Source organism: Merops nubicus, unplaced genomic scaffold (assembly GCF_000691845.1).
Source record: "Merops nubicus isolate BGI_N331 unplaced genomic scaffold, ASM69184v1 scaffold3245, whole genome shotgun sequence".
In the NCBI taxonomy this organism is placed as follows: domain Eukaryota; kingdom Metazoa; phylum Chordata; class Aves; order Coraciiformes; family Meropidae; genus Merops; species Merops nubicus.
In genome coordinates this window covers 22081-37346 of record NW_008610172.1, presented here as the reverse complement: position 1 = coordinate 37346, position 15266 = coordinate 22081, and the positions used below count along the sequence as shown (strand labels likewise).

The 15266-nt window shown below is 36.3% G+C and overlaps 1 protein-coding gene across 1 annotated transcript in view; it reads right to left on the bottom strand.

Moving 5' to 3' along the window:
• Positions 1–15266, bottom strand: part of LOC103773441 (protein AF-10-like) — a gene marked incomplete at its 5' end in the record, with an annotated part of 46015 nt that overhangs the window by 18086 nt on the left and 12663 nt on the right. The window contains one exon of the mRNA XM_008940809.1: positions 256–373. Within this exon, the coding sequence (XP_008939057.1) occupies positions 256–373 (118 nt within the window). The remainder of the gene's footprint in view (positions 1–255; positions 374–15266) is intronic.

Here is a 15266-nt window from a genome sequence, read left to right as displayed (position 1 = left end):
CATTCCTGCCTGCTTATGGCTCTGCTTAAACATTTACATTTCAGACAACACACACAAAGAAAAAGGAAGAAAACCCGTGCTGTTCTGCAGGACAACTGAGAATTTACTTCCAACACCTAACAACTTTATACATTTAATAACTAAATGCTGAGCAGAGTTCAAAAATAAAATGTAACGATCTTTTAAACACCACTTCAGGAATTCTGAGGAGCCTGTGAAGCTGCACGGTGTCAGCAGCAGCAGCGGGCAGCTTACCTGCTTGGCCGTTCTCAGACTGCGCCATGAGCGCTGCCATTGCTGAGTTGGGATTCAGCCTATTGCCGTACATGTGGGATGGAGGCAGACTGAGAGAAGATCCAGGTAGGGTGCTTGCCTGCAAGAAACCAATTAAAATATGAATCCTTTCATTTTTTTAAAAAAGGAGAAGTTCTAAATATATTTTACGGAAGCCCTCCTAATGCACAATTACAAATTTTATTCAAGTTGCTCTGTTAAAAAAAAAGTATTTAAAAGAAAAAAAAAATCAAATTTTCCCTTTTTGAGTACAGGAATAGAATGGCTGTACTTTGAAAACATATCAGGCTTTAAAGTGTACTTTACTTGTCGTTGGCAAGATCTGTTAATACAGAAAGACTTCTCATTCAAAGATTACTGTAGGAAATGTTGACAATACCCAAACTGCATTTTAAAACAACCAGGCTGTAGCAGGATGGGCACACCTCGACCTCCTCGCAATCCTGAAGTATGCACTCAATGCTAGGGCTTCGTAGCATGGTGACCATGTGGTTATCCTACTAATTATTTAATCTTATTAAACCATTTACAAAATAAGGGCAGGTAGACAACAGATGTCTCACAAATGCTTGGGTTCCTTACATCACAAGCCGGCTGTGGAGGTCAAAAGGTTCAACTTTCAGCTCTATAGTTTAACTACACAGAGCCATATTTCCTTTGCTTGACTCTGTCATTAGTAAAACCTGCACACTATTTTGTTACTTCCTATTTTCATAGGCTTGGAAGCCTGGTGTTTTTTTGTTTTGTTTTGTTTTTAGTTTAAAGAACGCAAACAGCTATTACAAGTATGTTTTCTATACAATAGGGGGCTCTCGGAATCACAGCTTTGCCCTGACCCCATATAAGGAACTGTATTTTTGGCAGTTGGCCAGCTCTACTTATTGAAGAGCTCCCAAAGTTTGTGTTCATTCATGTTGCTAACCACAATTCTGAAGGTCTCTGCTGGGACTGGTGCCAAACAAGCGAAAATGAACCCTTAAACAGATGAAGCTAAGGAGGTTGGCCAAAATCTTGCATAATCCAATGCAATAAAAATACCTTCTTCCTTGGCTGCTTATGCTTTTTCCCTTTCGAAGAAAAGATTTGTGTCAAATGCTGAATTGCAGAGACAGGCAATCAAAGGAAAAAAAAAAAAAGGCATGACTGCTTATTAAAAAGGCATTTCCCTACCTAATAAAAAAATTATTTCAGAACAAAGAAAAGACTGCAATATGGGGAGGTCAGAAAAAAAATCAAATACACAAACTGTGATCCCTAGTTCTAAAATGAATCTTTTAAGAAAATGTAAAAAACCTTTCAAGGGAAACTTTTTTTAAAAATTAAAAAAGGTGAACAGTAAGGAACACAATTTGTGGGACATTTTGACATGTCTAACTGCACACAAGAGACGGGGGAAACATACTGGTTATTACAGCAAAATATTAGAGTATAAACTATGTCTCTGGAAAGAATCACACACTACCATTAAGCTTTGGCTTTCAGCCAACATATTAAAATTGATGAATGGACTTTTATGAATTCTCACAACTGTTTTCAATGATGCTTTATTTACTATATACCGGTGAGAAATTGTGCCTGATACTTGCATTTCTCTACTGTCACAAAGTTAGAAAAACCCTCAAGTGATTACTCACAATGATCAAATTTTTTTCACTTGTTAAAAGGTATGTGGCAAGATCACTAGACACAGAGCCACAGGTTTCATAGTTTCACAGTTCTTCATAGTTTCACTTCAAATGTGGCTGGGTTTTGGTTTTGAGTGTTTGGTTTGTTTCTTAAAAAATTGCAAGTCTTTATTAGAATTAATAAATAATGCAGGCACTTCCAACCACCCAGGTATAACATCTCACAGAAATATAGTATTTATTAGTAGTACTGTGACATGTGCTGATGAAAGCAGCAGTACTGCACAGTTCCTGCTATTTTCCTTAACAAACACCCATAGTGTGATTCCAACTCAACTACCGTCACTCACTAGAAACCTTCAGCTCTTTTCCTCTCAAAAACAAAACAAACTTCAAAAACAAATGTTGTAGGTTATTTTTTTGGCAAATCCTTTCACTGAAAGAAACCTCACAGAATGGAATATTACAAGATGCAACCATTATTTGCTTCCATATCTGAGACGAGACTGGGAATAAAACAACTATATACACAATGTTTAAATGAGCTGGTTAACGTTATGGATTATACTAAAAATGTTTGTGCTTTTTTAAAAAAATATAAACACACGGTCTTATTTCTATTTAGTTTTAGAATATTTATATTAATAAAGACTTCTCTTAGTTCTAGTAAGCATATTGCTTACATTTTACACAGAAGCTGCTATACCTTGAATAATTCACTGTAAGGCTAATGCTTAAAACTGTGCAATACATCATATATATTATGTAATATTATATATTAACTTTTGATAGCAGGGCAGCTATAACCAGCAAGGAGAATACATGTTTATCTGACTGAAACGTGCCCAAATAGCTTTAAGAACTTTCTAAATGTATCTAAGTATCTTGAAAGGAGTTGCTAAACTCTATTGAGTAACCATCACATCACAAAACAAAAGACTTCAAAGGAATTAAACAATGTTTTCTAAGTGGGTTGATATAACAGATCAAAAGACTTAGCATGATTTAAACTATCTAAGAACTTGATTTTTTTTTCACAAGTGGTGGTTCACTCTAAACTTAACCCTGGTTTAAAATAATATTAGAGATGTCCAACAGTAAGTTGGAACTATGAAAGTTCTAGTGCCATCACATATCCTATGCAACTCTGAAGGGGAAAAAATCAAATTAATAAAATTATTCAAGTAAGCTAGAAGTAAATAAAAAACTTCTAAAATACTTTTTTTAAAACAGCAATGTAAAATGACAAGAATAAAGAGTTGTGAAGCTTTATTATGTATGTGATGACTTAATCTGACAGGAAAGTAGAGGAGGTGGAGGAGAGAGAGCTACATTATTTAAAGGTGAAATAGGAGCTTCATGTTTCACTCAGTCAAAACAAGCTGTAGCAAGCATTTATTAAAAATGCGCAATCATCCTGTCAATACATATTAAGGTCACAGGACTGAAACATGTTCTAAAATGCAGAACTTTTAAAGCTGTAGTATTCTTTATTTCAACTGATTCTATTTAAACAGTCAACACAATCCACGATCAAAACATATGAACTAATAAAATAAGAGACTGCTAAGTATTTATTTTGAAAAGGCAGCAAATTTTCCTGAAAAGATTTTAGCAAAAGGATTTAAGCCCATTTAGAGGTATATAATACACTGCTTTCATTTATGGCATCTTCGATAAATCAGTAAAGCAATAAGCAGCAGAGCAGCACAGAAGGATTACAGCACACTGTAATTCACAGAACGCCCGAGTGCAATAAGAATAAATGACTGATATTCGACTGATGCTTAAAAACACTTCCTCTACAGCAAGGAAGCACAAGTATATTCTTCTAATTAAAGAACACGACTTGCAAGTTAACTAGACTTAACTCATATATATGTAAATATCCTCTTAAATATTTAACATTGTTTTATATTTGTTTGCCTCACTCCAAAATGGTATTTTACTGTAACACTTTGACTATGAAGTTTCCCAAGCTGACAACTGATTGTATTCATAACTAGACAGTTACGGAAATTTCCAGGGAAAACAGCTTCTTCATTTCAGAAGTTACATGTTCTTTAAGGAAAAGTAAAAAAAAAGAAAAGGAAAAAAAAGGAAAAAAAAAAGAAAAAAGAAAAAAATCCAAACATAAGGGGAGAAAAATGAGACAATACTTAGCTGTATACCATTAGATTAGGTCTCAAAAATTTGAGAGCCTTTGAGCATGCCTATTCCACTGTTCCCCTCAAGTTTTATGCTATGAAAAATTTTCTGATAACAGGCCTAATTTCTGTCTCAGCTCCACACCAGTAAGGTTTTAATACTCGGCGTGTGATGAGAGATGAAACCAAGTGTGAACAACTTTCGGGTCCCATGAGTAGGCTGACTGTTGAAGCTGTCAAGTTCAATTGCATCATTCCACATTATTCAATGCTCCAAACTGCTCCCTAATTGTTAGGGGCTTAACATATTCAAAACCATTGTTTAGGCTAATACTGAAATGCCTACAGTTGAGTTTCCATAAAGAAAGGGGAGGGATTTAATTGTAGTTAAACCATTACTGAACTCTCCTCCTTTCATGATAGGACAACAAGGGCGGCCAGAACAACCAATTCCAAGATGGCTTCTTAATCAGTTTATATCCAATCAACATCCCTTTTCCACTCTGCTTTAAAAATAGTCATTGCTGTATTGCAGCTTTGAGTTATATTATGATGATGCTTTACAAATGACAAATCTCCTAATTACCTACTTCAGACAATATCTATTTGTCAACAACAATTTTAAAGGTAATTTTTATTCCTTTTTTAAAATAAAAACACATCATTGCCCCTGTACTGTCTATATCCCTTGAAGTACGAGTACCAGATTAATGTGGTTGGGGCCATAGCATTGACCAACCATACTAAACTCTTACTCACTACATGATGCTGTGATGCGAAACACAAAAATACTCATCAATGGAGACTGGGTTAGTGATCGGTTAATGAAATAGAATACACATAGGTCCCTGGGCTCTGATGAGATGCATCCAAGAATACTAAGAGAACTGGCTGAAGTTGTCACTCTACCACTCTCCATCATTTTCGCTAGATCATGGCAAATGGGAGAGGTGCCTGAGGACTGGAGGAAAGCCAGTGTCACTCCAGTCCTCAAACAGGGCAAGAAAGAAGATCTGGGAAACTACAGACCAGTCAGCCTCACCTCCATCCCTGGAAAAATGATGGAGAGGCTCATTCTGGAGGTCATCTCTAAGCACATGGGACAGAAGAATGTTATCAGGACTAGTCAGCGTGGATTTACCAAGGGGAAACCATGCTTGACTAATCTCATAGCATTCTACAATGTGGTGACTGATTGGGCCTTGGAGTCCTGGTGGACAAGTTGTCCATGGGATGGCAGTGTGCCCTTGTGGCCAGGAGGGCCAATGGTATCCTGGGGTGCATGAATAAAAGTGTGTCCAGCAGAACAAGGGAGGTCCTGCTCCCCCTCTATTCTGCCCTGGTGAGGCCTCACCTGGAGTGTTGTGTCCAGTTCTGGGCTCCCCATTTCAAGAGGGACAGAGATTTACTGCCAGCGGGGGACGACGAGGATGACTGGGGGAGTGGAACACCTGCCTTAGGAGGAGAGGCTGAGAGACCTGGGGCTTTTTAGTCTGGAGAAGAGAAGACTTAGGGGGGATCTAATTAATGTATATAAATATATGAGGACTGGGTGTCAAGAAACCTGTATTCACTTGTACCCTGTGATAGGACGAGGGGCAATGGACACGAGCTGGAGCACAGGAAGTTCCACCTCAACATGAGGAAGAACTTCTTTACTGGCAGGGGTTCGGAGGACTGGAACGGGCTCCCCAGGGAGGTTGTGGAGTCTCCTTCCTTGGAGACTTTCAAGACCCATCTGGATGCGTTCCTGTGTGACCTGCCCTAGAGTAGATGGTCCTGCTCTGGCAGGGGGGTTGGACTCAAGCTCCAGACGTCCCTTCCAACCCCCCACATTCTGTGATTCATTTAGGAGAAACAACTATCACAAGACAAAATAATATTAAAATGTGGCATGATAAACACTATATATTTTAAAGAAACTGATACTTACATTTACACTTTTTTCATTTATATTTTGGCTTTCATAGTTTTAAGTTGAATGTAACTAATTTTCAGGCAAACTGTATCGACTTCCAGAATAAACAGCCTAGAGCAGTATTTGCGACTGAAAGTGGAAGGTTTTCTTTCTGCAGCCAACCTCCCCTTACCTGCTGTCATACATACATCATCATCAATGGAAACCAACTCCAAACAGTTAATTTTTAGTCATTTGTTCTGTGAAAGCAACACTGGAATTGAAAAGATAACCCATCCCTTACTGCCACCATTACTGTCCAACCACTTTGAAGTTCTTGAAGTTCGGGTTTTTTGTTTTTTTTTTTGGTTTTTTTTTGTTTTTTTTTTTTTTGGGTTTTTTTTTTTTTTTTTTTTTTTTAAGAGAGATAATCAAGGTGCAATTTTGCAAGAAATGTTTTTGTTAACTGGCTGAAACAACTTCAGTTAGCCAGCTTCTGAAAAATAATTTCAGAGTTAACTGAAAAGCTTAATTAGGAGGCTAGAAAAGTTAAAATGAAATCAGAAAAAAAGTTTGTGATATCTCAGAGGAAAAAAGCAACATTTCAGTCAAAAAGAACATTACAAACGTACAAATTATTATAAATAAAATCCATCAGGAAAACTATGTATGTAAAATCATCCTATGGATACATTACTCACGTCATTAGTACTTTTAATGTTACTAGCAAAAATAAAGACTTTGAAACTCTACCTGTAATGAATATTCTTGCTTAAGAACAAGCAAATAATCAAATACTGTCTTTGAGAAACAATTGTTTTGATTAAATGGACAAATAAATCCTTCAGTTAAATGAAATCATCTAACCTTCAAACAGCAGCACTCAAATATCTTCCAAGAACAGTATGAATGAATGCAACTGGGAAACAGTGGGATTTGAAAGGCAAAATGAAAATTTAATGGCACACCTACGGAAACTAATTTATACCTCTGCCCAGTGTACAACAAGGGCACATAAAGTCATTAAAAACCACATGGGTAGAAGGCCTATCTTCCAATAATGTGGAAAATCTATAACATCAGCTGTACCACCAGTTTACTCATCTTCCATGTTAACTAAGCTGGATATTATATAAAATTTTAACCAATTAAAATCTTTTTCAAAAAACACTAGACAAAAATAAGACTCCTACAAAAACTTACTATAATTCTACCTCATTAAGAGGTCTTTTTTGTTTGGTTGGATTTTTTGTGTTGTGGGGGTTTTTTAGTTGTGGGGGTGTTTGGGTTTTTTTTGGTTGGTGTTTTTTGTTGTGTTTGGGTGATTTTTTCCCCAAAGGAGAATTTCCAGAGATAAGACCCTGAGATTCCTCCACCTCCCCCACAAACCTGACTGAACACAGAGCTATCATTTCAACACAAATCCCTTTTACCTCAAATTTGTTCATCCATCCTTTCCATCTACCTCTGTATTCATAGCGTTTAACCTGTTTGTACTCCACCTAGACAATGGAAGCAGTATGTTGCTGAAGAATGTGTTTTCCTTCAGAATGTTAACAGATGCAGCAATTTACCTCTCATATTGGCCAGCAGAAAGAATTACTTGATTAGGAAACAAACACAGTATACCCATATAGTAATCTACTGTTTCTGTGTGAGTATTCCAAAGAAAGCCAGACATTCATAACAAATAATGCATCTGTGAGAAAAGCAACTACTTTCAAGACCATCTACTCTATGTACACTTTCAAAAATAATAATAGTAAAGAATCAACCATTTACTCACAAACACTGATAAACAAACCTCAATAGTCTCTGCTATTTAAGTGACAGAACGAACACCTACAGTAGCAGAATTACTGTTGTGGATAAATGCTTGCAAGACTCAACATTTCATACAAGGCCTATAAGGGACACTGCCTCAGCAACAAACTTTGCAGCTTGTAAAAAAGCGCACATCACGTAAATTTGGAAACTTTTTCAAGTGAAACCTAAGCATTCCATTTCTTCTAAATATTTTTTTAATTTATTCTTTCCATTGCATAGAGACTAGAAAATTTCACATTTTTCACATCCAACACCATTACTATTGTCTCGGGCAGCTAAATTGAAGTAATGCTACACTCAGTTCAACGAAGAGGTCAATGTGCCTCAGTTGCCTGGAGACTGATGGTTGCTACAGCAGCACCAGATAAGCCAAGCTAACTAAGCTTCAGCTTGAAGGCAGAAAACATTTATTGCTAGACTGAAACACTGATGCAGTTGCCTCAGCATCCAGCGCTGTGTAACATCACGCAGCTGCCTTGTGGACCACTCATACACTGCAGAAGTCTACACGAAGACAATCTTACTCAAGCAACAGGGAAATACAAAAAGTAAAGATTTTAATTGGGCTACATACTAGATTACTTGCAACTATGATTCCTTTGTTCTTCTAGTTGAGTCACATGTTAGAAGGAATTTTCCCTCTGGCTGTAAATTCTTCCTCCTTGCTACTCTCCTCCACCCCCACCCCAAAAATACTCTGTTAGATTGAATAAGAAGAAAATCAGGTTTTTACCCATTTTGCCCTGAAGTAAAGAAATGAAAACAGCTTTTAAGTGACAAACAAGAAAATTTAAATGGAAAAAACTTTACTAGAATTGTTCTACATTTTTAATTTTGCAAGACTTGTAAATTTAAGTGGCTGTGGCACAATTACGGCTTAGTGGTTTTGGAAGGAAAGTCACTATTTTGCATTGCCATTTTACACCACAATGCCAGACCCCACCCCGCCTGCAACATACTGAGGGATGCATTTAGCACAGCTTCTAAATCTACCAGTGCTGGCAATTTCCTATGGCAATGAGTCCTGAAGATAAGCAACATATTCAAGAATTATTTCTTTTTGTTCTGGGTATGCTGGCTTTTCCTTTTATCTCTTTTTCTTAAATTATGAGATTAAGAGAACAGAGTAATTTCAGCACCCAAACAATGTGTGACTCATATAAATATTTTACCTTAGATCTAATGGGCAGGAACCTCTTTTAAGAGGTTCTATCATCAAGAGGTGTTTTGATAGTCCCATAAAATATGTCAAACGGTTTTCATGTATCCACCATTTCTATTCATTACAGAATTCTAGTAGTACCACAGTAAGGATATGATTTCTTTTTTTCTGGAAGTGTGCTGCTTACACCATGCCATATGGTATTTTATTATGGTATTTTAAAATGGCATATCATGCCATTTTATTATTATCTTTTTAATTACCACTTATATTAAAGGTCATACAAATCATCCTTAGAAAGACAAATTTAAAAAATAAAACCAAACTGACCACAAATCTGTAAAACTTGTTACTTTTACGTTGGGTCTTAAAAACAAACAAAACCCACACCACACATTGTATGGCAACGTATAAGATGAACTTCAAAAAATGAACTGAGAGAACTTTCAAAACATACTGTTAACCTGCAGGAAAGATCAGTTAACTCTAGATTACATCAAATTAATTAGTATCAGTGAAAGGAAAGACTTTAATGACCTGATGTCACAATCACCAGAGGAAGCATATTTCGGAGAAATTTACCAATCCATTAATGTATTGTCATAAGCATTGTCTATTCTTTACATAAATGACTAATTACTAAGGTGTGAGAGGTTTCACCACAAGGTACCGAGTCATTACATTTGCAGATAAGTAGCAGAAATCTATACTATCTGCACTCTGGACTTCATAAGAGCTATTCTGGTATTCAACTCTCAATTATTTCTATATTAAGAAATAGACTTCAGGAAGTGGCCTGAGAAAAACATAAAACCAGCATAAGGGTCTTCCTAAACTATGGAAATCACATCTTGTTACATGTCTGATATGATTTCCCATAACTAGGAAAACTTCCTTTGCACTGCAAGAAAGGATTATTGAAATTATCACAATAAACTTATTTAAGCAAAGTTTCTAGTTTTAAGTCTTTGGATGTTCTCATTCAAAGGTGTCTTAAGGAGTATTACATTGAATTCTTAACTTCAGCCATTATATATGGTTGTGATATGTACCCTTGGAAGCAAAGCAGAAAGCTCACTCAAGCAGCCAACAATCTAGTGCAGGTTACTTGAAATCCAAGATTGTCACATCCCAATGTCCTAGAACTGAGGGCAATTTGTCCTTTTTTGTGTAGTGATTCTAGTCCACAAAGAAAAGTTCAAACACTGACAGCCAACACACCTGCCATTTTCTGGAGTACCCACAGAGAGGATGGCCCAGAAACTTCCCTTAAAGGGACTTACATTTTCACTTGCCTAGCTCTAGCACACTTGGATACTTAACCTCAAACTTTCCTCCAGTCCTCATGTTTACATTCAGCTGATTTTTTTTTTTCTTTTTTAAAGAAGCAGGGGATGTTTCTCTGAGTAAGACTGAGAAGCAAAAGTGGGCAGAGGAGTATCTTCCTTGGCCATACTGAATTTGAGAATATGACAAACATAATTTGAAGCTACAACTACAAACGTGGCTGCACTGTCAGTCATGTGCATTTTACTGTTCTATGAAAATGCACAAATCCCCCTCCTGAAGATCCGCAAAAAACCCTCTCAACTTGCATTTTCAGCAAAGACTATTTGTTGAAGATATACTCTTAAATCCCCTCATAATTCCACCTGTTTTGGAAGGTCTAAGATTGCTCTCAAAACTGCTCCTAACTAATCCCAACAGGGACAAGAACTAAGAATAGGGTCCCTTTTTCAGATACTTTCACTTGTTTTTCCATTAGTGCCAGCTTGGAAAAGAAAAAAAGAGGAGAAAGTTCCCTGAATAGCATGCAAAATGATGAGCCAACTTTATCTGGTGGGGAGGGAGGAATGAAAAAATAAAGGGGGGGGGAAACAACAACAACAACAAACCACTCCCACAACACTAAAACAGGAAGCCAAAAATTTGAAAAAATAGTGTAAACTAGTGATGTGGAGAAAGAACAGGGGAACACAGAGATCCAAAATTAGGGACTAGACTAATTCAGAAGGTGAGAAAATAAAACCCATACGACGGCAGCATCTGAAACTTCAGATGCCCTGTATTCAGAACCTGAAAAGATCTTGGGATTCCTTAGCTTTCGTGTTCCTCTATTGTTAACAAATAACTCTAAATCTATTGGGAAAAAAAAAAAGCCTCATTTCCACCTAAAACCTGAATCAGACAAGGGAGGATAACCGCCACTATACGAATGCTAAAGAAAACCCTGCTGGTTTTCTACTGCTCCCAAGGAAAGTGAAGCCCAATGAACCTCAGAAGGGATAATGGAAGTGATTAAAGCAAACTTATTTCACTCAGAATTGCAATTGAGTAGCAGCACCTACCTTCCCAATTATCACATTGCCACCATGGAGGCAGTAATACATTAGAGCTCGTTGAAGTGGACCTATCATGCCACCACAAATAAATCCTGGACTAAAAATAGTAACAAACAGCAGGTATTCACCTTCCCTATCTCTGTGTAAGCTGTAAGGACTAGAAATACTTCTTGTCCTTTTCCTTCTCTTTATTAGCAGCTTCTGTGGCAAAGGAATCACAGTGCAAAAGTAGGAGGTGGGAACTTTGGAAGAAAATAGAACAGAAGGTACAGAGGAAAAAAAAAACAGCCTAAAAAAGAAAGAAGAACCCACTAGCAAAAAACACTTTTTTTTCCCCCTCTGTCCTAAAAAAAGAGAAAAATAATAATTTTGGACTGTATCTGTAAAAGAGGTTAGTGACAAATATGTACAATATTGCTTGAAAATTGCCTCACAGATGTGCCTATTATAGTCACTAAGAGCACAGACACCATCACGTAGGAGAAGAAAAAAAATCATCTATAAAGTCGCAGTTTGATCATAACAGACTTCCAGAATGAGAATAAATCATGAGAATTTCTGAATAAACTGAGATTACTACACTGTAAAGTTCATACATTACAGAATCATACAATACCAGCACCAAGGAGTCAACGAGTTTAAAATAAAAGGCTGTATGTGTTAAAGAAACCACTACATGCCATTTCCACTCCCACTAAATATACTATTGAAATAAGATGACAAGATACTTTAACAAGTTTTTTTCTTAAAAGGAATACAGTCTGAGTGATGGCTTTAATAACTAATGACTGGAAGAAAATCCAGTCAAAAACCTTTACTTCCATTTCTGCAGTCTGATCCTGTATTCGCAATATAGAGACCCCAGAAACAAATGGCCACAGAGAACTAGAAAGGCAATTTCACTCCTTTAAGTCATAAAAAAAGGAACAGACAACCAATTTCAATCTCAAACAAAGCAGCAAACATTTCATTATAAAACACTAAAGTTACAAAGCCAAAATGTAAAAAAAAAAAAAAAAATCAAAAAACAATTTCCTAACACACAGAAAACAAATCTTGCTGAACCACACCAAAAGATACTGAGGCACTCAGGTGTGACCACTTTTTTATTAACATATATTAATCACTAAGAATAATTATCAGAAAGAGCAGTATAGCAAACTGTTACAGAGCAACATAACAGGAAACTGAAAAACATTTTTGCTATAATTATGAAACGCAAGGAAATCTTTGAGATAAAAAAACAGCATGGGATCTCAGAGTGGCACAACTTGTGATTTAGCTTATCGGGGAAAAATAAGACAACGTTAAAATTTCAAAAGCAAGAAAGTGATATTTCTCAACAACAGAGCAAATGATATTCATGCAAAAGTTAAAGACATGCTTCTGAGAGAAAACACAGTAGTTTGGGATATAGTAATTTAGTGTTACATGCAAAACAGTACCCACAAACATACCAAGAGGATCAATTCACAAAAAATGAAGATCAAATATTTGTGTGGGCTGTGCCTTCTCTCCTGTGTCCCCTTTTTCCTACAGTCTTACAACTGTTAATTGCATTGTTATGCTAATAAAGCCTCACTGAATTAAGTGTGACCTATATTAGGCTATGCCCAAGCCATATTAAAAAAAAGGGTAGGAATAGGATAGGGGGAAGAAAAAGAAAAAAAAAAAAATCAGCATTTTCAGCAAGTGGTATTTTTACTGGATCAGTGATTCTCACCTGCTGAGGAAGACTAGCATTTAAATTCAGTTATGGCATAGCAGAGAACACAAGCTAATAATCTCTTCTCAATCTTTTAGATTAGAATAAAAATTATGAGTGGCATGAGACACAAAAGAAAAGGTGATTGCAACAAGGCACATACTGTGTTTTTGTCTTAAAAAAAACAAACAAAAAAAACACACCACACACCACAGTAAGGGAGCTATCATACTAGACAACAGAATGAAAGAATCAAAATTCAGGATTTTCATGTTTGGGTTTGGGTTGGAGGGGGGGGTTGGTTATGTTTTTTTGTTTTGTTTTAAGATATAAATCTGTCTAGGTATTGAAGGAAAAAGCAATACTTGGGGGCTGTAATCACTGAAGTTTTATATGGACATAGCAGTTATTTAAAAAAAAAAAAAGGCAAGTAGTAGTACCTGATTTTCTTACTTTAGGACAACGGCTTTCAATTGCTTGCAAGTTTTCTTCTTATTATGAAAAAAAATTTCTGTATTAGATATCTACCATAATCTTCAGCCAATTTTGAGACTAATTCTACTGAAATATATTATTTTTCAAGACCACCTCTTTAGAATGTCTTTACCACCTTCCTTTTAAAAAGGATGCAAAAAATCCATCAGAAATTGACAAATTTATGTCCCCAAAATTGTAACTACAGATGTCCAACAGAGATCTAAGAAAACCTAAAAGCTGAAATCTTAGAGGAGTGCACCTTAACAGCACAAAGTCTTTTAGGGTATTCAAATTTTTAGTACTATTCCAATTGCACTTCTGCCAATTTGATCAAATAACTGACAACCAAGTTGGGTCATACTTGCTCTCTTAACTAATAGTTTAAATAAAATCTACTTTTCTAACTATTACTTTTTATCTGATATAGAAGCACAAGCTTACCTTTACTTATAAACACTGTATGTACACCCAGGAACTGGGTTGATTTAATTAGAACACTACAGAGAAAGTGTATTAGCACACCATTATTTGAAGACTTTTACGATCAAGAGGTGGGTAAACACTGAGAATACACCACAAAGGCCCAGTAAGCAGACACAGAACTCTTGGAGATCTAAGTAAGTAAACCCTAACCCTTGTGAAATATAATCAGTCATCTATAATAACCGCATTTTAAAAAATGGTTCTCTTGAACTGGAGAAGAACTGCATGGTAAAACACACTCTCTTGATTGAGGCTGTTCAAACACTAGTAAAGACCTCATGAACTGAAACTGAAAAAGGCTCCAAGACTTCAGGAAAAACAAAGATACTTTACAGGTCATGACTTTGTATGAATCAGGCACTTCCAGCTGGGAGACCTGCTTGGTATTTTCAAGTCTTCAAAGTTGAGAAAAAGCCTCTTATCTGCCTGGTAGAGTGACAGAAGTAGCACCAATCCTAAACCTCAACCTGCACATGAATGCGCTGAATATTTTAAAATTCACAACAGACACCCACCTTTCTCCTTCCTGCTAGAAAGTACTCTGTAAACTCATTTGCTCCATGAGTGAGGAAGAATTGTGTCCACAGGCCTTAAAGGCAACTGACTGCTCACCTGTTGCCACTACAGTTTCTTGGTAGGAAGTTTCTCTCAAAACTCGTAACTCATCAGGGTAAAAAAACTTAGGAAGGTGACAGTTACAGTAATTCAGCCTCAACTGGAAATTTCCATTGCCTACCTGTTGGATGTTACTGGATGACAGATAAAAAGGAAAACTTCCAGTCTAATTGCAAATGGTGAAGACAGGGAATACAGAATGGAAAAAAGGCTGGGAGAACAAATTTAGGTGCCTTCACTGTAGAGCATAACTTAGAGACATATCATACCACACAGATTATCTGAAGCATGATATTTGGTTGAAATATCAATGTCTGTATAATGTTTCACATGATGGAAGGACCAAGTTCAAGCTTATGTATTTACACCATTGATATAAGAAAAAATGATCAATAAATGAAAATTTAAATGAAAAATAAATTTAAATAAAAAACAAATGAAAATTTAAACGAAAATAAAATGACCAGACCTGTACCAATTTCCACCTGGCAGATTCTAGTTAGCAAGATATAGTCCTAGAATCACTGAAGCAGCACAGGACTTTGTTAATTCTCTGCAAACACAGGAGTTCCCTTTTAAGGCTGTCAACCAAAATTTCTCACTATTTGAATCTCCCTTTATATTTCATAATCAAAAGACACTTTAAATAGTAGTACATATGAGAGTAAGATCCTGTCAAGTAAATCTATGAC